General features: G+C 43.6%; 1 protein-coding gene and 1 non-coding gene across 2 annotated transcripts; both read right to left on the reverse strand.

The window, feature by feature from the left end:
- Positions 1–1,899: 1,899 nt before the first annotated feature.
- Positions 1,900–14,476, reverse strand: LOC130477150 (THAP domain-containing protein 6-like). Its single transcript, XM_056849195.1, has 5 exons — positions 14,397–14,476; positions 10,995–11,202; positions 8,637–8,756; positions 6,742–6,861; positions 1,900–2,091 (listed from the first exon to the last, which is right to left on the reverse strand). Exons 1-5 carry the CDS (start codon positions 14,474–14,476, stop codon positions 1,900–1,902), a joined length of 720 nt encoding a protein of 239 aa, XP_056705173.1.
- A 7,156-nt stretch (positions 14,477–21,632) lies between these two features.
- On the reverse strand, positions 21,633–21,701 carry TRNAV-GAC (transfer RNA valine (anticodon GAC)). The gene has a single exon. It is a non-coding gene; the product is annotated as a tRNA-Val (tRNA).
- Positions 21,702–22,309: the final 608 nt, after the last annotated feature.

A 22,309-nucleotide genomic window follows, 5' to 3' on the forward strand; every position in this document is an offset into this window, starting at 1 on the left:
GAATGCTGCTTCCAGGAAAGATGTTGGCTATTTTGTCTCCTTCACTGTACAGCCAAGACGTTGTACACACATGGCCTGTATCTGATGTTTATGTAGTGTCTACTGCCAATCCCCTCTACCCAAGACCCTCAATTGCTATGCCAGTCACAGTGGACAATACTGCGGTACAGAGACCAATGGCCTTTTTCAGTATAAAACAGCTTTATATAGATGTCTGCTAGCGTGTGTGGCGGAGTTATGTATACGTACCAAACATGCATACGAGTGTGTATAATGTTCACCTCCTCTGGCAGTCTTAGCTTCATAGACTTGACTGTAATATTAGAAAAGAGCAAGAGTCCAGTAGCACCTTAAAGACTAACAAAATTTCTGGTAGGGTATGAGCTTTTGTGAGTCACAGCTCACTTCTTCAGATTGAGCTGTGACTCACAAAAGCTCGTACCCTGCCAGAAATGTTGTTAAGTCTTTAAGATTTTACTGGACTCTTGCTCTTTTCTACTGCTACAGACAGACTAACACGGCTACCCATCGTTGACAGTAATATGTTCAATACGTTTTTTAAGGGAACCGGCCAAGCTGAATCTAACCAGCTTTTCCACTGGTGGAAAAAGGGAGAAGAGGGTCTCCTTGGACCACCATGAAGCCAGTGCAGGTTATCACGAGACTTACACGGACAAAAGCAGGCGTCAGAGAGGGGAACTGGGATGAGATAGCGCGAGAAACTCGGCCGGATCCAACCTCCTGGTGTAGTCAGCCCTCAAGCGCCATCTTGCAGCTTCTGCCACACAGTGTGAAGCAGTTGCTTCTGGGGGCAGCTTTTTTTCCCATCTATGTCCCGGATGTGCTGCTCAAGCCACAAAGTCGTTCATCAGGTATGAGAGTGGCCATATTGATTACAGTATCTGAGACTATTCTCAGCCTTTTGACACAAAGAGAAGCAGATAGTGGGCCCTATAAAAGAATCAATGCAGTTCAAAACCCTTTTTCAGTAATACGATCAATAATACAGCTGGAGTGATTTCGGGTCTTGTCTCGTCATGTTAGTCCAATACCACTCACTAGTTTTCAGACTTAGAACTACATCTACTTCAGCTACTGCTCAGAAGGCGGTCCATAGTGCTAGAAATACGTTTAAACACATCAGAGCAGAATGCCTTCGGATACATTAAAGAACGGAAATATGTAACAATAGCCTTCATGACTAAGCCACGGCAAAATAAGCTCCAGTTTTTCCACACACTATGCTATTTCAAAGCCATCATATGTACTGCCATAATAAATGACATTTTTTATATCGGTGAAGTATTTTTTTTACTATGGTTAGACCTCTAATGCATAAATCAGTTTAAAAACGAAGCGAGGAAGGGAAATGAATAAAACAAGGCTTTCAAGCTGTTAATGTGGCAACTGCGATAAAAAGCTATCAAATGTTGATACACTTTTATACAGTCAGCCTAGAACTGAAAAGTCTGGAAAACCATGTCTGTAACTAGATACTTTTTACAGCCTATGTAACATCGTGTAACAATTTGAAGTACTTAAGTCAAATATGACTTAAGTACTTAAGTCATAGGAGACAGATGCAATCAAAATACTGTGAACTGTTTACCTTGTACTTTTCAGAGTGCTTAAGGTTGGCATGGTAAACAACAATCTCTCTACATCAGCGCATCACTCGATAGCTGAACGGAGCACTCTTAGGTCCATTGATTTCAGGGAGTGAGATGTTCAGAAGAGACTACAGAGTAGCTAAATTTGGTCATATGAAAGTAAACAGACCCTCAGAAGTGGCATACTTGGATAGCGTTCCATTAAAGAAAGCAGCCGACAGAAGTTTCCAGGGAGTAGGAACACCCACCGTTGTCCCAGGTCACCGTGCCCTTCAAGCACAACCCGCAATCACGTTGTTTCTCTCATCACAGACTTTGAATGCTTGTCGTCCAGTGAACCAGCCGCATTTTTACGGAGCACCTGTTCTTCAAGAGATGTGTTCCTTAATCTTCTCCTCAGTTCATCATTCTCTGTCAACAGTTCATCCAGCTTCCTTTTCAACGTTTTTGGGCTGTCTGTGATATGGTAATGGTGCTCGGTCTAAAAGGAACGTTGCACATAAAAAACAACAGCAATATTAAACAAGATGTTTCCTTTCATCTCAGGTAATTATTCCCCTTTTTTCCTTGAGAGATCACATGGTTCAAATTCAAGGTGGTATTTGAACCTTTACAACCTTACACTTTCTGGATCTCAAATATCTCTGGGAGCGATTTCACTCCAAACATCTCCTTCTCGCCACCAGTTCTGTGATCAACCACTTAAACACTACTTCAGTCACCATCTTTCTCAGAGTGTCACCAACTAGGAGCAGTGCTTTTTTTGTGGTAGCCCCAGAGTTATAGAACACGTTCCCCCTGGAAGGTCTGAGTCTCTACCTCAGTGGCAGTCCGCAGCACAGAGAACCACATTTCAGTAGCCATCAGCCGAAAGAGCCACATGACTACTGTATCCCTGAGTGCCACCTCGCCTGACATATACATACAATAATATAAGAGGTATTCAAAATATAATTATAACCTTTTAAATTACCAGATTACTGCTGAGCATGTAGGATTGTCTCTCCCCAGCTGGTGAACTTTAGACAGCACTTGTGTAATGGCTTTCCCTCTCAGCCTTCTCGCTCTCTCCTCAGCATGAGGCATGCCAGCCCAGGCCAAAGAATGCCAAGGCTCCTGGAGGCCATCTTGAACCATGAGGAAAGGCAGGGTACAGATGTTTTAATATATAAAATAGATCAATAAAAGCAAGCTGGTTGTGGAGAAAAGGGAGGAAAATCACTCCCATCCAAATGCGCCCTGCTTTGGTCCCCCGCCCCCCAGGTGGCTGCAGCCAGTTTAGTCTTGTCCCAAAAGCCACCCTGACTGAGAAGGGTGGCCCTTTCTCACATTGCCACCTGTCTAGCCTCAGACGTCTGGGGCACCTGAAGCCAGGTCTCCAAAGATAACCAGAGTGGATGGGTAGGTTTATATGAGAGAAAGCAGTCCTTACAGTATGCTAGTGCCAAGACGTATAGGGATTTAAAGGTCAATTCCAGAACCTTTAATTGGGCCTGGAAACAAATTGGGAGCCGGTGTAGATGGGACAAGGCTAGAGTGATATGGTCCCTATGACCCACTCCAGTCAACATTCTGGCCACCACATTACATAAGAACATAAGAAAGGCCATGCTGGATCAGACCAAGGTCCATCAAGTCCAGCAGTCTGTTCACACAGTGGCCAACCAGGTGCCTCTAGGAAGCCCACAAACAAGACGACCGCAGCAGCACCATCCTGCCTGTGTTCCAAAGCACCTAATATAATAGGCATGCTCCTCTGATCCTGGAGATAATAGGTATGTATCATGACTAGTATCCATTTTTACTAGTGGCCATGAATACTCCTTTCCTCCATGAACATGTCCACTCCCCTCTTAAAGCCTTACATAGATGTTGACTTCCGGTAGAGCGCTGTCCCATGCACCATGTCTCTCGGGGATCTCCCCAAGAAAATCCAAGAAACGTTCAAACTGGGGTGCACTCCACCCCAGTCCTAAATAGTGGACTGGGAAGCAGGATCACCCCTGCACGCCGTGAAGAGCGGTTTGACTCCCATATTCTGAGAGAGTCTCAAGCCTCTCGGAGGAGTGGATGCTGTCCCGCCGGCAACCGAGGGGATTTCCATCGCCATAAGCGTCTCTTTGGTTTCAAGCTTCGACCTCCTCTATCTATCAACAATTAAATAATATTTTTTTGAATGGAAACAGCATCTTCCGAAATCTGAGTAAGTTACAAGAACTCTCTTGTTTTTACCTTGAATTTGAAGTTTTGAAAGACAGGGAAAATCATCTATGCAATCCGTGCTTCTCCGCCCAAAAATAAGTGACTTTGGAAGTAAAAAGATACTAGATAAGCTGGCAGGAGCCCTATCTATTTGATCTGTACTTAGACGCAATAAACGGGACTTTTGAAAGACATTACAACTACCAATCAGATCCCAAGACTTCGAAAGGTGTGGAAGTAAACAAGAAAAATACCTTTGGGTCTTTCCGGCTTGAGAAGGTCCTCCAGCCACGTTTTCACTGGAATGTTCTATCTCGGAGCACCGGAAGACTGCAAGGAAATATAGTCGCTGCTTTTCAACGTACCCTATAACTAAAACCCAGCACCACCGAGATTGGAGAGGACAGACTAAATCGTTGGACCAGAAGTGCGTTTCCCTCGTGCAACTACAAAATATCTCCTATAACCCAGGATCATAGAGAGGAAACGACGGAAGATCCGCGAACCAACAACATCCTGTCTACTTCCTACTCCACTGCCGAGCTAGAGCATCTCTAAAACTTGATGGTTTGTTGAAACTTTAAGTTATATTTTCATTATAACTGGAAAAATTTAAACTGATTTCATGTCACTTCTGACAAGTGACATGAAAAACATAAAATCGCAAGTGACTATAATGAAAACGGAAATGGGACAAATGGATTTATCAATAAAAAAGACAGTTGAAGAACAGAAAGAAAGAAAAAACTGGAAACTCAAGATCAACAAATTAAAGCTATGCATTCCCAAGAAGAGATTATTAAAGACCAACTGGCTATGATGGAGATGAAAGTAAGAGAATCTAATATTCGCCTTTGCAATTTGCCGGAAGAACTAGGTGATACCAGAGAATCAATTATAAAATCATTGGCTGATCTAACTCAGATAAGTAAACAAGATTTGAACTACGCAATAAATAGAATATACAGAATCCCTTTACCATCCAGATTGGAAAAATCGAAGACCAGAGATGTTAAGATCTCCTTCTATGACAACAGGATGAAAGACATGATCATGCAAATCTTTTACGACAATCCTTTGTCAATGAAGGGAAACCCATTGATAATACTCAAGGATATCCCTCAACATTTGATGATGAAGAGAAACATGTATAAAGAGTTCACTGTGATACTGAAGAGGAATGGAATAAGATTTTTCCTGGATATTTCCACAAGGACTTATTCTTACCTACAAAGGGGTCAGAATTACCATCATTTCACTGGAAGACACTGAAAAATTCCTGAAATGTTATGAACAAGATCTAATCAATACTATTCCAGAGCAGAAGCAAGAACAAGAAGGGAAAGAAGGTCCATCTTTGAAACTTGGACAAAAAGGAACAGACATAAGAAACTCTAGAAGTGGTGGAAAAACTAAAATCCATGGCAAGAACAAATTCAAAAGACATCGTACAATCTATGGGTGAAAAAGAGACTCGGAGAGCTTAGTATGGAATGTAATAATAACCAACAAACTTTAGTTATTATTGATCTAATCCTTTTACTTTAATGATAATTTTTGAAAATAACCTTTCTACTATTATTTTAAGTTAAAAGATAATTTGTAACTGTTATATCTATTATAGTGATAGAAAACAGAATTGAAATTACAGTTTGGAATATCCTAGTAGGATTAGAATTTTAAATACAAAAGAGTGTATAAATTTATAGCAAGACGGAGGAAGATGAAGGGGAAGTCTTTTTATTACATTATATTTTCTTAATGATGAAAGCTTTTTGACAATATTGTTAAATTTCTCCTTACGCTACCTATTCATAAAATGTATATGTTGTTGTGTGTGTGTGTGTGTGTATATATATATATATATATAAGCCTTACATAGATGTTGAACAGCAAGGGGGACAAGACAGAATCTTGCAGGACCCCAGAGGCCAGAGCAGCAGTCCCCCAGCACCACACACTGAAACCGACCTTTGAGGTAGGACCAAAACCAACGTAGAACAGTCCCTCCCAGTCCCAACCCCAAAAGGCAGAAGGACACCATGATCAATGTTCTCAAATGCTGCCTAGAGGTCTAGGAGAATTAAAAGGGTTGTACTTAGTTTTCATATGAAATAAACACATACCACCACATGGCTCTTTTCCTTTCCCCCCCTCTCCTGTGCCTTTTGATCTAATTAAGTAGAATGTCAACCATATCTGTAAATATTTCAGTTTTGACATCAAGATACTTTATTACAGTTTTGTTAGAGCCCAGTTTTGTGTCTTAATCAAGATAATTTCTGGAGCTATTCTGCCGATGAGTAAGTTATCAAAAAGCAGGCACCTGTTTACTGGGAACAGGACTAACAGATTTTAATGAATGGCTTCTATTCAAAGCCATAACTTTGTGGTAACAGCTGAAGAAAATTATTATTTTCCCAGTGCAGGGGATGCAATAGATCTAGCCAGATGCTCCAAGACTTTATTGGCAGAGGTGGGCAGATAACTGAAAATGCTTTTATATTTCCACATTTACAAATTGCTATGTACGAATCAATCAAATTAACATTTAAATCTTAAGCACTTATGTTCTATCTAAAATCATATTCGATACCATGCTGAAATTCAGCACTCTGATATAACTGCATCTTCTTCAGCCTTCATGAAAGATTTAGCCTGCATAGAAGATTTTAGGAGGGCTACGGGTTTTTTTTCCTTCAAGCAACTGTTTACTTTCTGCATGTAGAAAGCAATCCTAAGCGGGTCTACTTGGAATCTTACTCAGGTTTGTTTAATGGCACTTACTCTCAGGAAAACGTTATTAAGATTGCACAGTTCTCCAAAGAATCTACACAAGGCTTTTTGACAGTACCTGTTTATATGCTATGCTGGTCAATGACTGTATTTAATAAAGTTTATCTTATCTGGTACCTGTTTACATGCTTACCATAAGCCTGTCCTTTGCATTACACTCCACAGTGGCATTTATTTCTGGAGAAAAGCTACATCGCTCCACTTCACCCTCACGGATGTTCTCAAGTGTATCTTGTGAACTGTTACTCAGGGTCTACCAAAAAAAACAAACGAACACACAGAGACACAAAATCCTTCAAGGAAAAAGGAACCCCCCCATGAATGCTATGCTAGGTTTTGGTGGGTAAAGATTATTTCCCTACTTCCCCATCTTCATTTACTCTAGCAAGTAGAACTTGTGGCTGCTTCTCACACATCCAAAAGATATGGACACCCAGTCAGAAAGTCATATCTGTGATCTGAGGAGGAATGAAATAGAATGTTGTAGCCATCACACACCAACCTCAGAAAAGACAGAGTGCATGAATCTCGTTTCTAGGACACTGCATTATTGCTCCGATATTATTATGCTTTCCGGCTTGGGTCTGACTCCCAAGAGCACACCCCCTGTCTCTCAAACACAACGTGGAAAACCGCCACAGACTTGAATAAGCACTAAAATCATGGCTGCAGCTCTTTGGAGGCAGAGTGTGACAAACAGTAATTGGACGTCCTTTAGACAAGCAGTTAAAAAAATGAGGGACAGTCTTCACACGCATGGAATTTGGCTTAAAATATTTCTGTTCCAATGCTCTCTTCAATATTCCTCTGCACACAACCACTGGCTTAATATAAATTACACACAGGCACACACTGGTGTGCCCACATCCATTAAAATCAGTGGGAATTTTGCAGAAGTTGTCTTCCAAGAGAATACTATATATACAGACGGTTAGGATTTTGTTCTTCCTTATATTTAACACATATTAATGACGACAATGATAGGAGCCTGAAGGAGAATTTACAGGGCAGTCCAATAATCCATTAAAAGAATGGTATTTAACTAATAGCTACAAAAGCTAGATTTTCCAGTCCAGTAGCACCTTAGAGCATGTTAGAGACCAACAAGATTTTGGGGGTACTAGATATGTTATAGGAGCCCCGTGGAGCAGAGTGTTAAGCTGCAGTACTGCAGTCAAAAGCTCTGCTTACGACCTGAGTTCAATCCTGACGGAAGTCGGTTTCAGGTAGCCGGCTCAAGGTTGACTCAGCCTCCATCTTTCCAAGGTTGGTCAAATGAATACCCAGCTTGCTGGGAGTAAAGGAAAGATGACTGGGGAAGGCACTGGCAAACCACCCCGCAAACAAAGTTTGCCTTGGAAACGTCGGGATGTGACGTCACCCCATGGGTCAGGAATGACCCGGTGCTTGCACAGGGGACCTTTACCTTTAGATATGTTATAATTTCTCTTTTTAATCAGTATTCTTCTGTAATGCTAGAGTAAATATTTTAAGACAGCGATTATATTAATGAACAGTTTTGAATACAGAATGCTATTTTCAGATAGAATGTTCTTGTATCAATATTAAGATGAATAATATTAAGTAGAAAAACAGAAATTAAAAGCAGTATCAATCAGCATTAATATAGCATTAGAGGTTCTTAAGTATAGTATCTGATAAATGGATTTTATTACCAGTATTCAAGAGGTCGGTAATTGATGATATGATAGGTGTTGGCACACTTTGGATGCGTGGAATATCGGTATGTATGGGTTGTATGTATGTATGTGGGATTTGTTTTGTTGTTCTGTGTTTAAAGATAATAAACTTTATATTAAAAAAAGATTTTTGGGGGTATAAGGTTTCGAGAGTCAAAGATCCCTTCATCAGCTTTGATTCTTAAAAGGCTTCTACCCCAAAAATCCTGTGGTCTTTAAGGTAGCTACAGGACTCGAATCTAGCTCTTCTGCTGCAGATTAGCATGGCTACCCTCTGAAACGGTAAGTGCAATGAGGCATTCCCTTCTCCAGCCCCAATTTTGCTTACTGCTGGTGTCGTTTTCTCACTGCTCGCCCTATCGCTGCTGGCCTTTGCCTGGAACAGAGGGACATCAAATGCTCCCACGCATTTGGAGTTCTTTCTTGTTTTCTTTGGAGTATTTATTTTCTGCAAAATAAAGGACAAGCGACTTAAGAGGCGAGAGGTAACTAAAACCTACCAGCAATCAGACTCTGGTTAACTCAGAGGAATAATTAAATCAACATATTGTCGAAGGCTTTCACGGTCAGAGTTCATTGGTTCTTGTAGGTTATCCGGGCTGTGTAACCGTAGTACAGTTACACAGCCCGGATAACCTACAAGACCCAAATAAATCAATGCTCGCGACACTTTTCAAACAACGGGGGGCGGGGAACTGTTCTAATAAAATGTTTTGCAGCTTTATCAGGAGTCAGCAAGAACCAAGCAACATCACAGGACATTTGCCTGAACTTTTGCTGTTTAAATGGGATGCGTAGGAAGTAAACATATTGGCATGTGGGAACAGCAGTAGAATTTGCAAGTGGCAAGAGCCACTTTACACATTTACCCTTCTGCGTGGTGTTCCCACCAGGCCAAAAGCAGAACAGGCAGAGTGGACTGCCTAACATTTTTGTGTCCAGGGCCTCAAGCAGCATTTCCACTTCAGCCAGAAGTCCTTCAGGAAGGCCACCAACAGCAATAAAAAAGGAATGAGGCAAAATGTGGTGTTCTACAATGAAGCAGACTGTCCTAGATCTTGTTCATCATCTTCATTACCTTCTTGGGGAAGGGGAAAGGAAAGAAAGTTCACTTTTCAAATTAACAGGTAGTTAAAAAAAACAAAACTTGGGATTGTGAACACTACAGATGGGCCCTGATGAACTACAGCACAGGTGTGTAAGCATACAGCAAATAAATATCACGTTAATAAATATATGAACACCATCTTTTTGTTGTTTTAGAGCATTGGATTGGATCTGGGAGACCCAGATTTCAACCCTCACTCTGCCATGGAAGTTCACTGGGCCAGTCACACACTCTCAGCCTAACCTACTTCACAAGGCTGTTGCTGTAAAGCTAAAATGGAGGATGAGTCCCCACTAGGGAGAAAAACAAGGTATAAATATCTAAATAAATAAGTTGGACAGAGAGAAAGTGACTGGGCAGGGGGGCCACAAGTGAGTTGGGTTCAAAGGACAGTCGATAACAAGAAGAAGAGATGGTTTTTATACCCCGTTTTCCTCTACCTTGAGGAGTCTCAAAGCAGCTTAGAATCACATTCCCTTCCTCTCCCCACAACAGGCACCCTGTGAGGCAGGTGGAGCTGAGATAATTCTGAGAGCATTGTGGCTGTCCCAAGGTCACCCAGCAGGCTTCATGTGGAGGGAGTGGGGAATTGAACTGGTTCTTCGGATTAGAGTCCCCTGCTCTTAACCACGACACCACACTGGCTTTTAGAGATGAACAAACTGTGTAAGGTGGTTATGGAATCTCTGTCTCTTCTGAAATAAGAAGGAAGGGGCCATTGCTTAACGGCAGAGCACGTTTTGCTTGCAAAAAGTCCCAGGTTCAGTCCTTGGCAACTCTAGGTAAATTAATTCAGGCAGTACCCTCTCTGCCTACTTGTCTGCGTAGAAAAACCTCCAGTCTATAGAAAACTACCATGTCAGAAGGATATGCTTGCTTTCCATGGGCAGGTAATACGTGTAGTGTTCTGCCTGCTGCTGCTTGTACAAGAAGAGAGGGAAGGTGGGAGGGGAGTGTGTCAGCACGGCAATAAGCTGTGTTCATGCTAATCATAAAAAAGTGACTTCTGGACGCGGCCTGTGATTCTGTACAGGTGACATCAGGGTAGTTCTGGGAAGGTGCTCTAGTTTATAACTAACTGCCACTAGCCTTTGGCTGCTCCAGCATCAAACTTACAAAGAAGCACAGAGAAGTTTGCAAGTGGTATGTAGAAGTCAGCTTTACATAAATCGACATACAATTGTGAAATTAAGGGGAAAGGCTGCTTACAAAGCATACACTTCATGCCTCTGCAACAGCTGTTCTCAGTGCACCACACATGAACACACATGAAGCTGCCTTATACTGAATCAGACCCTTGGTCCATCAAAGTCAGTATTGCCTACTCAGACCGGCAGCGGCTCTCCAGGGTGTCAGGCAGAGGTCTTTCACATCACCTACTTGCCTAGTCCCTTTAACTGGAGATGCCGGGAATTGAACCTGGGACCTTCTGCATGCCAAGCAGATGCTCTACCACTGAGCCATAGCCGCTCCACAAAATGTGACTTTCCAAATCCCCCCAAAGCACAGTGAGTTTTCTTATAACTGATAACAAGTCATTTATGTACAGTGCTGCTAGATTACCACCCCATTTCATACCTTACAGTCATCGGGAAAAGAAAACACAGAGGGACAACTTCCTTCCTTGAGAAACTTCTTCCCATTGATTTCCCGAAAGCATTCGGGGTTGAAATGCTGGGAACATATCATGTCCCATACAGATGGAGTCCAAAGGCTGCCACTCACAGGGTCCACACGACATATTGCCCGGGCCCATTCTAGCTTCCTTCTGTTATCCCTTGGAAACCTACAAGTAGAAAAGGGAAGATCGCAAAGAGGTTGCTTCACCAGATCAAACACAGGCCCATGAGAACAAAGCATATCATGTGGTTACTAGTGTCAATTTTCAAGGGCCTGTTAAATCTGGGTCAGTAACAGCGTCATCCTAAGCAGTGCTATTACACCTTTCTAAATACAACGAAGTTCAATGGGATTAGAAAGGTTAGTTACTTTTTTAGGATGGACTAAAGGATCCAAATAGACTAAAGGATCCAAAACCCAGGTCAACTTACCGGAATTCTGGGTCCTGAATCATCCAGAAGCAACAGTCTTCATTTGCCATTTGCAAAGAGAATACAGTTGTTTAGTAAGTGTGATGCACAAAATGTGCCTGTCCGCTTTGCATCTCTGATTTGTACGTGTCTGCCTCGTTTTAAACATTTAGAGTCAGAAAACCTAATGATGAATTCCCCAGAATGCACTTGGAATTACAAAGTGGTAAACTCAAAACATTAATAAATAGTTGTTACTAATTTGCAAGCACCAATAGATGTACATCTTAAAGTGTAATCCTAAACAGAGTGACGCCCTTCTAAGTCTATTGGAAGGGTATAATTCTGTTTGGGACTGCAAATCCAATTGTTTTTCATTCTTTCAGAGGTAGTCTCAATGTAAAGTTTCCCTCCATGGGAATGCCTTGGAACAACATCCATAAGCATCCCTGCATAAAATAAAATGTTTTAATGAAAGGTCTTTTGGGTCTTCTGGATTTTTTCGAGAAAGAGCCACAAAAGGAATAAATAGGGTATTCTGGGGATTTTCTACTCACAGTTCCTTCTTATGGGTGTTTCATTCTAGCATTATGTTCTTGCCTGAAAATCCTTCCACATTGTTTCCACAATGATTCCACATTGATTGGGAGGGGGCGTAGCTCAGTGGTACAGCATCTGCTTGGCATGCAGAAGGCCCCAGGTTCAATCCTCGGCATCTCCAGTTAAAGCAGGGGTGGGGACCCTCAGGCCCGGGGGCCGTATGCGGCCCCCAAGGACATTTTTTGTGGCCCTCGGGAGCTCTGGGGCCCTGCCACAGAGGCGGGGCACAGGGCGGTCCTCCCTGAGGGTGTTCCTGGGGCTGCGGCTTACAGGGGCGCTGCAGTGCCCTTTGGACCTCCTTTCGCCGACTGTCGGCTGTTGGTCGGCGAGAGGGGAGGGGGAGGGATGCTTCCCCTAAGGCTGCCCCCTACAGCCACGGAGTGCAGGAACGCCACGGCACATTGTAAGCCCCTCTCGCTGCCTGTCGGCTGTTAAGCAGCGGGGGGGGGGGGAGAGGCCGGCGGCTCCCGGCGGCAAAGCATGCATGTGGGAGCCAATCGGGCTTCAGGGGGGCCTTCTATGGACTCTGGGGGGGGAGGGCATGGAGACTGGGACCTAATCGCTCAGGGCTCCGTGTGCCACGGGGTGTGTGTGTGTGTGTGTGTGTGGGCGGGAGAGGTGGGGAGGCTGGGGCCCGGTTGCGTGGGCTGGCGTGTGCTGGTGTGTGTGCGTGGAGGGGGGAGGCTTTTCTCTCTTTTCTTCCTCTTTTTCTGTCACTCTTTCTCCTTTCTCTCCCTCTCTCCCTCTTTTTCTCTTTGTTTGTCTCCCTCTGTCCTTTTCTTTCTTTCTTTCCCTCTGTCCTTTTTTTTCTTTCTTTCTCCCCCTCTCCATTTCTTTCTCCCTTTCTCTCTCTTTCTCCCTCCCTCCCTTTTCCTCTTTCTCTGTTTTCCTTCCTCCCTTGCTGATCAACTCGTTTGCTGGGGCCCACTGCTGGCTGCCCTCCCACCTGAGAGGGGGGAGTGGGGGCGCCCTGCAGGCCTTCTCTGTGTGGCCTCCCCTGGGGTTGCCAACCTCCAGATGGTGGCTGGTGACCTGGCAACCCTAACCTCTTCCCGTCCCACCGGGAGATCTACACCTGGTATGGCCCCCGAATGATTTTATAAATGTGCAAATGGCCCTTGGCAGGAAAAAGGTTCCCCACCCCTGAGTTAAAGGGACTAGGCAAGTAGGTGATGTGAAAGACCTCTGCCTGAGACCCTGGAGAGCCGCTGCTGGTCTGAGTAGACAATACTGACTTTGACGGACCAAGGGTCTGATTGAGTATAAAGGCAGCTTCATGTGTTTATGTATGTGTTCATGTGTTCTAGCTCAAAATGTACAGTCCAAAACAAAATTTCAAAATCAAATGCAACATTTTTTCACTTATATAAGTCTAATACACACTGTTGCACAATTTGAAGCATATCAGCCATAACAGTTCCTCCGCCAATATATGTATTTTATTTAAAACAATTTTTAGCTTCCTTTCTACCATCTAAGAACTCAAGGCGCCTTACATTGTAAATAATAATAAAATACATAAAAACTGCTTGTTAAAATCAACAATTTAAAACTGCCCATAGGCAGAAGAACTAATCAAATGCCTTCATGAAAAAACTCATCTTCAGCTGCTTTATAAAGGTTGAGACTGCAGGGCCAGGCGTACCTCTCTGGGGAGGTTGTTCCATAATTGTGGGGCTACTACTGAAAAGACCCTCTCTCGTGTACCCACCAGGCGAGCTTTTTTGGTCGATGGGACAGTCACGAGGGCATCACCCTGTGACTTTAGTTCCCAGGCAGGGCCATATGGGGGAAGACGGTCCTTCAGATATGCTCATACATATCAACTCATACACAAACCAGAAAGAAATTCAATATACATCTAAACCATTTCAAAGATTATGGAAGAAAAATTAAAGTTATAATGACCCTTCCTCTTCTTTTTATTTCTAAATATATTAACCATCTATGCTGTTATTGTACTCCTTTTATACCTGTAATCAAAAGAAAAATATATTTTTTTTCAAGAATTTGCAACAAATACTAAGCCCTCGACCAATAGTGCTGTATTTTTAGTTTCACTGTTTTTTCCCCACTTTTCTTTCTTTGATTTATGTATTTATGTGTTCCTATGTTTGTGACTGTGATTGTATCCACACCTGTTAATAAAATATGTTAAAAAAAGATATGCTGGTCCAAAGTCATGCAGGATTTTAAAGGTCAAAACATGGAATGGGGGAAGGTACAAGGGCATTTGGGGGGGGGGTGACCTAAAGTTGAATTTTCAGACATTCTGAGCAACATGCTGCTCCAACACATTCATCCTCATGGCGAGGTACAAGCTTATGCCATGCAGGAAATTCGCACTCACCTATGAAAAGTTATTCCCTGTTTGCGATTTAACTTTGTGTCCGAGTTGCTGCAGTTATACGCTGCACAGTATTTGACCATGACAGCTCTACTCTAAGCTGCTGCAGGAAGAGAAACACTGACCCTAGTCAGCAGACTACGATGCTCATGGCGGAAAAGATCCACGTGGATGGGATTCTGCAACTCATCTCCAAATGCAAGCTGATAATAGAGAAGAAGATTTTGTCGAACAGCTAGGTTTCCCTCTTCAACTTAGGTGTTATCTTCTGATGTGTGAACAGACAAAATAAATACATCATTAAAATAAACCTGTTCAATCAGAATATTTTCTAATTCCAAAGTGGAACAACCATTTTGCTCAGCACATAGAGCCACATCACAAATATATTGTATGCTCAACTGCAACCAGTTTAGGTGTAGGTGTGTTAAGTTTTATCTAATATGCTTTTGATTTTTGCAACAAAATGGCTAGTTATAACTATACCCAGTTGAATTGCATGGCCTTTTAACCCGCTGTTCATATTTCCACCTTTTTCGTGAATCTATATTCCTGCTGACTGAGAATTTACTTCACGCACCTGCTTGTGGGCTCTGGACCACAAAAGCTTATGCACAAAGAATATGCGTAAGTGCCACAAGACTCTTTTTATATACAGATTTTGTCCACCCAGTCTTAAGTTATTTATTACAGAATGGATCTTAAGGATCAGAGCAGATACTCTGGTCACTGAATAAGACTTCTGAACCGTTTCCCTTCTGCTTCAGCCCCCGTCATTTCCCCCCACTCCCAAAAGAAAACTAACTCTGAAAGTCAGAGTTATGACGCTGGATGTGGTGTGCCCTGATCTGGATAGCCCAGGCTAGCCTGATCTTGTCAGATCTCAGAAGCTGAGCAGGGTCGACCCTGGCAAATATTTGGATGGGAGACCCCCAAGGAACACCAGGGTCGTGATGTGGGGGCAGGCAATGGCAAACCACCTCTGAATGTCTCTTGCCTTGAAAACCCCACCAGGGGTGGCCATAAATCAGATGTGACTTAACAGCAAAAAACAAAACAAATGGCGTGGGAACTCCAGTAAACAGAAGCCCTGTACGCACAACCCCTCCATGCATTGACTGAACATGTGCAGAGGGACAGTGGGCATGAATGGGCTGTTCCTGCCCTCCTCCTCTGCATGATCACCAGCTCACAAGCATGGCACATGTACAAGGAGGTATCATCTACACGTATGCTCCCACCCTATAACTGGCAATTTTACTTTCTAAATCTTGCCAATCACAGAGAAGGAACTTATGTGTGGACACTGCCACTGCATATGGGTGTGGTGCTCATAAGCCAGCAATCACACAGTGGTAGGGTCAGCACACTCATGCCCACTCTCCTTCTCCACATGTTCAGTCAATGCACGGAGAGGCCATGTGTACAGGGCCAGGAAGTCCCCCTCCCCCTTTGCATGAATAGAAGTGCCTTTCACTCACAGATGACATCTTTGGATCTAATCCTAAGTCTGCCCCTGTAACTACTGAGAGCATTTATATATGTCAAACCACTGCAACTTAAATGCATAATTTAATGCAATTTAAATTTAGTACAACTTAAATGCATAAATCAAAGTGCTGGATGAGAATCCACCCATTGGTTTGACAGCACTGGCCAGGGGCTCCACAGGGCCAATAACACAGGTCCTAATGGCTTGACATAAGTTAAACAACTAAATTGCTTAACTTATGTTAAATTGTAAGTGTTTCACCACCAGTTGCATTTCCTGTGAATGACTATGGCATACTTCTCAGTTTTGCACAGAGATGCCATAAACCAGGCCCATTCCTCTGTGCATAAAAACATCACTGACAGAAGATTCAATTTGCATTTGATGAAGTAGGCTCAAGCTCACACAAGCTTATGCTGGTTTATGGTGGGAAGCCGGAGCAGGGCCAACAGCAAGCAACCACAATGCAGGAAGCACAACTCTCCCTTTTACTCAATCTTTTTACTGTTAAAATACCCCCACCCTACAAGTTATATGTCAATGCAGTGGACGCTTATATGGTGACCACTGTACTCAGCTGTACTGATTGTCTGGGCCACTGCAGGCATTGCCGTTTCCCACTACTTGGTGGCAACATTTTGGAGACCTCCTGCTTCTTATCTAATACTTCTTCAAGTAGAAATTTAAATAACCCAAATAATAATGCATCGTTTCCAAGAATCAGAGGTCTGAATAACAACAACCTTGATGACAGAGACCTCCTATTTCTTAATGGCCTTCCGTAGGTTTCAAGCAGCCTGCTTCCAAAAAAATACTGTAAAAACAAGGAAACTGATGAAACCCGAAGAGCACAAAACTGGTTCTTTTCATGGAAAAGCCTTTGTGTTTTTTCCTGCAACATGGAATCACTCCAGACACGCAAAGAGTAACATGGCACATTCTCAGAGAGGTTCCACATAGTTTTCTCTCTGTAAACTCCAATGTATTGATGGACACTACTTCAGATTATCAATGGGGGTGTATGAGCATTATGCAAAGATTCAGCCGAATCTAAATGTGCAGCTCTTGGATATATTCAAGGATTTAAAAAAAAAAAATGAATTTAAAGAGTATTTTAAGCCATTATTTTCTTTTGTATACTTCACAGTAAGGGTCTAACTAAGATGCTGGGAGATCCATGACTGGATTGTCTGAGCATTTTAACAGAAGTAGCAAACATGTGGGGTCACCTTTTTTCCCCTTCCTAGGCTAGCAGCAGCACAAGATGGTCAGTTTCAATTGGAGAAATGGGTTGGATCCAGACTAAAATTTTCCAGGGGCAGATTGGAACTTTCCTGCCTCCCTCCTCCCACTGCAGCCCACTGATCTCCCTGAAATACCACGCCTGGGGATAGAGGCCCTTAGGAATGACATGAAAGGGGTCTGCAGAGGGAAGGGGGAAACTGGTGGAAATTACCAGTTTTGTCTGGGTCCAACCCTCTGTGTAGTGGTGGAAGAACTAACTCACTCCCCTGCTCATTTGGCTCCAATCCACCCCTTCAAGCCTGCTATTTTTTAAAACAAATAATACGCTGCCAAGACCCCATCACAACTCTCCCAGCATCTTGTTTAGTTAGGCCCCAAGTATATCAGAATTATTAACCCAGGACAGTCAGACCTACTGTCCTCTTAGGCAAAAGGATTTGTGCCTTTAAGGGACCAGACAAGTAGGTGATGTGAAAGACCTCTGCCTGAGACCTTGGAGAGCCACTGTCGGCCTGAGTAGACAATGACTTTGATGGGCCAAGGGTCTGATTCAGTATAAGGCAGCTTCATGTGTTCAAAGCCATGGATCGTTCATTCAGCTGGAGAATCGCTGATGGAGCCCAGCACAGGTGTAGTACGACCCTTCGTCCCACCGCCCAGGTATGAGCTGGACCTTCGGCCAAGCACTCGATCGCCAGAGGCCTGACCAGTGTAACTTTTCTCGTCATGATCAGCTATCCATGTAAAGAGCAACGTTAAGACTGAATGCTAAATGGATAGGGGAGGGTTTTGTTTGTTGCCCCCACCACACTATTTCAGCACTTCTCTTGGGCTAAGTGCATCAGGCCAGGGGAAGGTGCTCCTCAGGCAAGTGCCAAAAATATACAGCAACACCCATCTCCCTCAGTAAGCACTCTCTTGGGTTGAAGGAATGCGAGAAAGAAGAGAGTAACTTGCAAAGATCTTCAATTTATACATTAGTAATGATCACTGTCTGCTGGGCAGGGTGGGTGGTGTGGGAAGCTTGCAGGGTAGAAGCCCAACAGTACACATGACAGTTTGGGGGCTGAAAAGAGGGGGGGGGAAGCTCAACCCTTCACCCCTGCTGCGAATGGACTGGCCCAATGGTACCAAGACCACCAGGTGATCCCTCACAATGGCTTCAGGGCTGAAGGAGAGGGAAAGCAAGTTCAACCTTCCCCTTAATTTTCACCCCTGAAACCATTAAGGGGGTTGAGGGCCCATGTCAGGAAGGACGGTCTTTTTGTCCTGTGTGACCCCCCCCCCCAAGTTATTTCTTCACAGGTCCCTCTCTACTTGCCGCTTTCTGTCATTCCGTTTACAATCATTTTTATGCCACTTGGTTACATGAAATGTATTTTCCATAATTATGAAGACAGAAGTTACTTTCCCGACTAAATTTTTGAGCGGCCCATTTTCTAATTCAAGGGCCATTGACTCAGCTCTGGAAAATGCCATTCTTCAGACAAGTGAGAATGGGTTCCACATTAAATGCATTCAGCAAACAGCCCTTCAAAGTAAATATTAACAGCCTCTCGTCTAAATGTGGTGGAAAATGCTGGATCACATTGTTTAGAACTACTGGAAGAACAAGCCCGTCGGCCACAGGAAAGCATTGTGCATAATCAGCTCCTGAATGCCTTCATCGTGTAATCCTTTCTTGTACATACTTTGAAGGCAACAGAAATGAGAGAAGTGGCATTTTCTTTATTCTTTGTCTAAGCTTCAAGGGGGGGGGATGCATTTGAAGCTTTGTTCAGAACCAGCAAGTCATACCTTTCCTACTCAACAGATGCAACAACATCCACAATTTAGTAAAAGAAAAGATTATGCTAGCCACCTCTACAGCAAATTTTGTGAACTGTGGGACACTATCCCTGAAACAACCAAGTGAATCTATGAACGATGAAAATTATCTTTCAGAAAGGGCTCAACTCTATGGCAACAATCAATCTCCAGGATGGCAGAGATCAGGGCCATCAAACATAAGGCCCACGAGCCATATCCAGCCCGCGAGCCAGCCGAAGCAGCAACCACCGCCCCCACTCACAATCTGGGCTGGTGAGGCCTGGCCTGACCAAGTGACATTTATGCCATAGCTGGCCCTCGTAACAATTGAGTTCAACACCCATGGCCTAGATGCTTTCTCTGGATGGGGGGCAGGTAGGAAAAGTCTTGGCAGAGTCAATGTTGAGGGAGGATGCTTGCAGAGGTCCCCCTTCTTACAGACTTAGTAAAGCATTTCCTCACAGTGGCAGGAGTCCCACAAGCACCAAAGAATAAAAAGTTCACACCAGAAAGAGGCTGCTTTTGAGCCAGTTGGTTTCTCAGCTGCTCCACAAGTCATCTTCACCTTGGTGTCAGAGAGATACAAGGAAAACTGCTGGCCTTGGTGATTTCAGTGGAGAGGAACCACTTGTCTTTCCTTGCCCACAGAAACCAGGGTGGAGCCTGCCCCCAGCAGCATCCGTTCAAATCCACTCACTTGCCCAGCATTAAGCACAGAAATGCTAGAAATTGTAGGCCTTAAAATCATGACCTGAAATGTCATCTCCGTCTTCCCCTTTTTTATTTTATAACATACAGGATGATGAAGAGGGGATGTGGGGAGGAGCTGTGGCTCAGTTTGTAGAGAATCTGCTCGGCATGCAGAAGGTCCCAGGTTCAATTCCCAGCATCTCCAGTTAAAGGGACTAGGCAAGTAGGTGATGTGAAAGGCCTGAGACCCTGGAGAGCCACTGCTCTGAGTAGACAATACTGACTTTGATGGACCAACGGTCTGATTCAGTATAAGGCAGATTCATGAGTTCATTGTTTAAAAAGTTCTTATGAATTCCAAAGCTTGTACACTGTTTTGTGTCATTTTGGTTGGTCCTAATAAAAGTATTATATGGGCTGTGTTCTGCCATTGATTTTGGATGAGCACAGCTGCAAACAACGTTGGTCTACTTAGGAAATCTCTTACTGAGCTTCTCCCCAAAAGATCACCCCTCCCTTACTACTGGCAGAATTTTAAAACTAGGACCAACTTCGCAGGGGAAAGCAGGCTAGAAATATTTTAACGAAATATTTCTTAAAAGCTTGCATATGTATCACTTTTCTTCCAAGGAACAAACACAGGATTAAACTATTTCAGCATCTTTACAGTTCTGCACAGACAAGTTAGGCAGAAGGGTTCCGACTGGCTCAAGGAACTTCTTGGCTGAGGAGAGATCTGAATATGGGTTTCTCACAGGCAAGCCCTGGCCTGGGGTGGACAGACTTCAGGCTTGCATGATCTACTTTGTTCTTTCACTAGAACCTCAAGGTCTGACAGCAGACACAAAATGATAGTTGGACCCAAATACCTACTCCACCTCATACGCTGGGATGGGATGACTTCTGTCATGAAAACCCCCCCCCCCCAAGTTTAATTAGTTGTTATTTTAAATTGATCAAATTGATCCACTATATCTAAAAGCCAAAGACTTTTCTACCCATCTATTGTCAGAAAACCTCCTTACCCACTGCTGGGTTTTTTTGTATTTTCAGTGGGAGGATTCCATTCTTCCAGAATGCCAGAGGCACAATCTGACACCAACACCATTTTTAAGTCTGCATGCCTGCTCAGTATTTTATAGAGGAGACTGTCAAGACAAGGTCTTAAGACCATAACTCATCTACACCCCCTTTAATTTTTGTAACATCCACCCTGCTGAAGAATTCTGATGGAAAGTGCTCTCAAGTCACAGCTGACTTATGGTTTTCAAGGCAAGAGATGTTTGGAGGTGGTTTGCCATTGCCTCCACGTGGACTGAGAGAGTTCTGACAGGACTGTGACTGGCCCAAGGTCACCCAGCAGGCTTCATGTGGAAGAGTGGGGAATTGAACCCGGTTCTCCAGATTAGTCTGCCGCTCTTAACTACACCGTGCAGCTCAAAAGTCTGCATGCTGCGCTGAGTCATTTTGGTCGGTCCTAATAACAGGTATTGTGTGTCTTTCGTTGTTGCTATTTATGGATATGTGAGTGTTCAACCTCAAATGTAATTGTTGCTTAAATGTTTAACGTCCCTCTTTCCTCCCCTCACTGCGTCTGAAGACTCCAATACTCTGTCTCTATCAGATTAACAGTTCTAGTCCTTCACTAGTGAACACATGAAGCTGCCTATTACTGAATCAGACCTTTGGTCCATTAAAGTCAGTATTGTCTACTCAGACCGGCAGCTAGGGTTGCCAACCTCCAGGTACTAGCTGGAGATCTCCTGCTATTACAACTGATCTCCAGCCGACAGAGATCAGTTCACCTGGAGAAAATGGCCGCTTAGGCCATTGAACTCTATGGCATTAAAGTCCCTCCCCTCCCCAAACCCCGCCCTCCTCAGGCTCCACCCCAAAAACCTCCCGCTGGTGGAGAAGAGGGATCTGGCAACACTACCGGCAGTGGCTCTCCAGGGTCTCAGGCTGAGGTCTTTCACATCACCTACTAGCCTAGTCCCTTTAACTGGAGATGCCAGGGATTGAACCTGGGACCTTCTGCACGTCAAGCAGATGCTCTACCACTGAGCCACGGCCCCTCCCCTTGATTCCAGATTTGCATTACTGCTTGTGATCTTTGGTCTTAATGCTTTCTCATTAGTTAAAAGGACATGCTTGCCAAGTTTTCAGTCCACCAGGAGACTTAAACAGATCTGTTTGTTCACTGTTTGTTAGAAGGTTCAGCACAGGGGTGTCAAACTCATTTGTTATGAGGGCCGGATACAACATAAATGTCGCTTGGTTGGGCGGGCCACACGTACCATAAAACTGAATGCCAGGTACCGGAGATACAAACTTTATAGAAGATACGGGCAAAGCTAATTAATTATATATATATTTAGATAGGTAGATAATATATGGACTAATATATTCTTACAAACAAAGAATTACAGTCCGAGTCTTATAACACTTTAAAAGAGAAATAACAGCCGAGATACATCTGCCAATTGGGCTAGGAGACTGTTCCATGGTGACGAATTTTCATTGCTGCCGTCCAAAATTTCGCAACCTGTAAAGTGATTGAAGGATTATCCCCTTGTAGGAGCATCTCAATCTTTTCTCCTGCCCTGTCAGGTCCCATTCTCAATAAGAGGGGCTCAATAAACTTTGAACAGGGTAATGTGTAAAAATTACAATTCAGGAA

The sequence above is a fragment of the Euleptes europaea genome, chromosome 4 (assembly GCF_029931775.1).
Source record: "Euleptes europaea isolate rEulEur1 chromosome 4, rEulEur1.hap1, whole genome shotgun sequence".
In the NCBI taxonomy this organism is placed as follows: Eukaryota; Metazoa; Chordata; class Lepidosauria; order Squamata; family Sphaerodactylidae; genus Euleptes; species Euleptes europaea.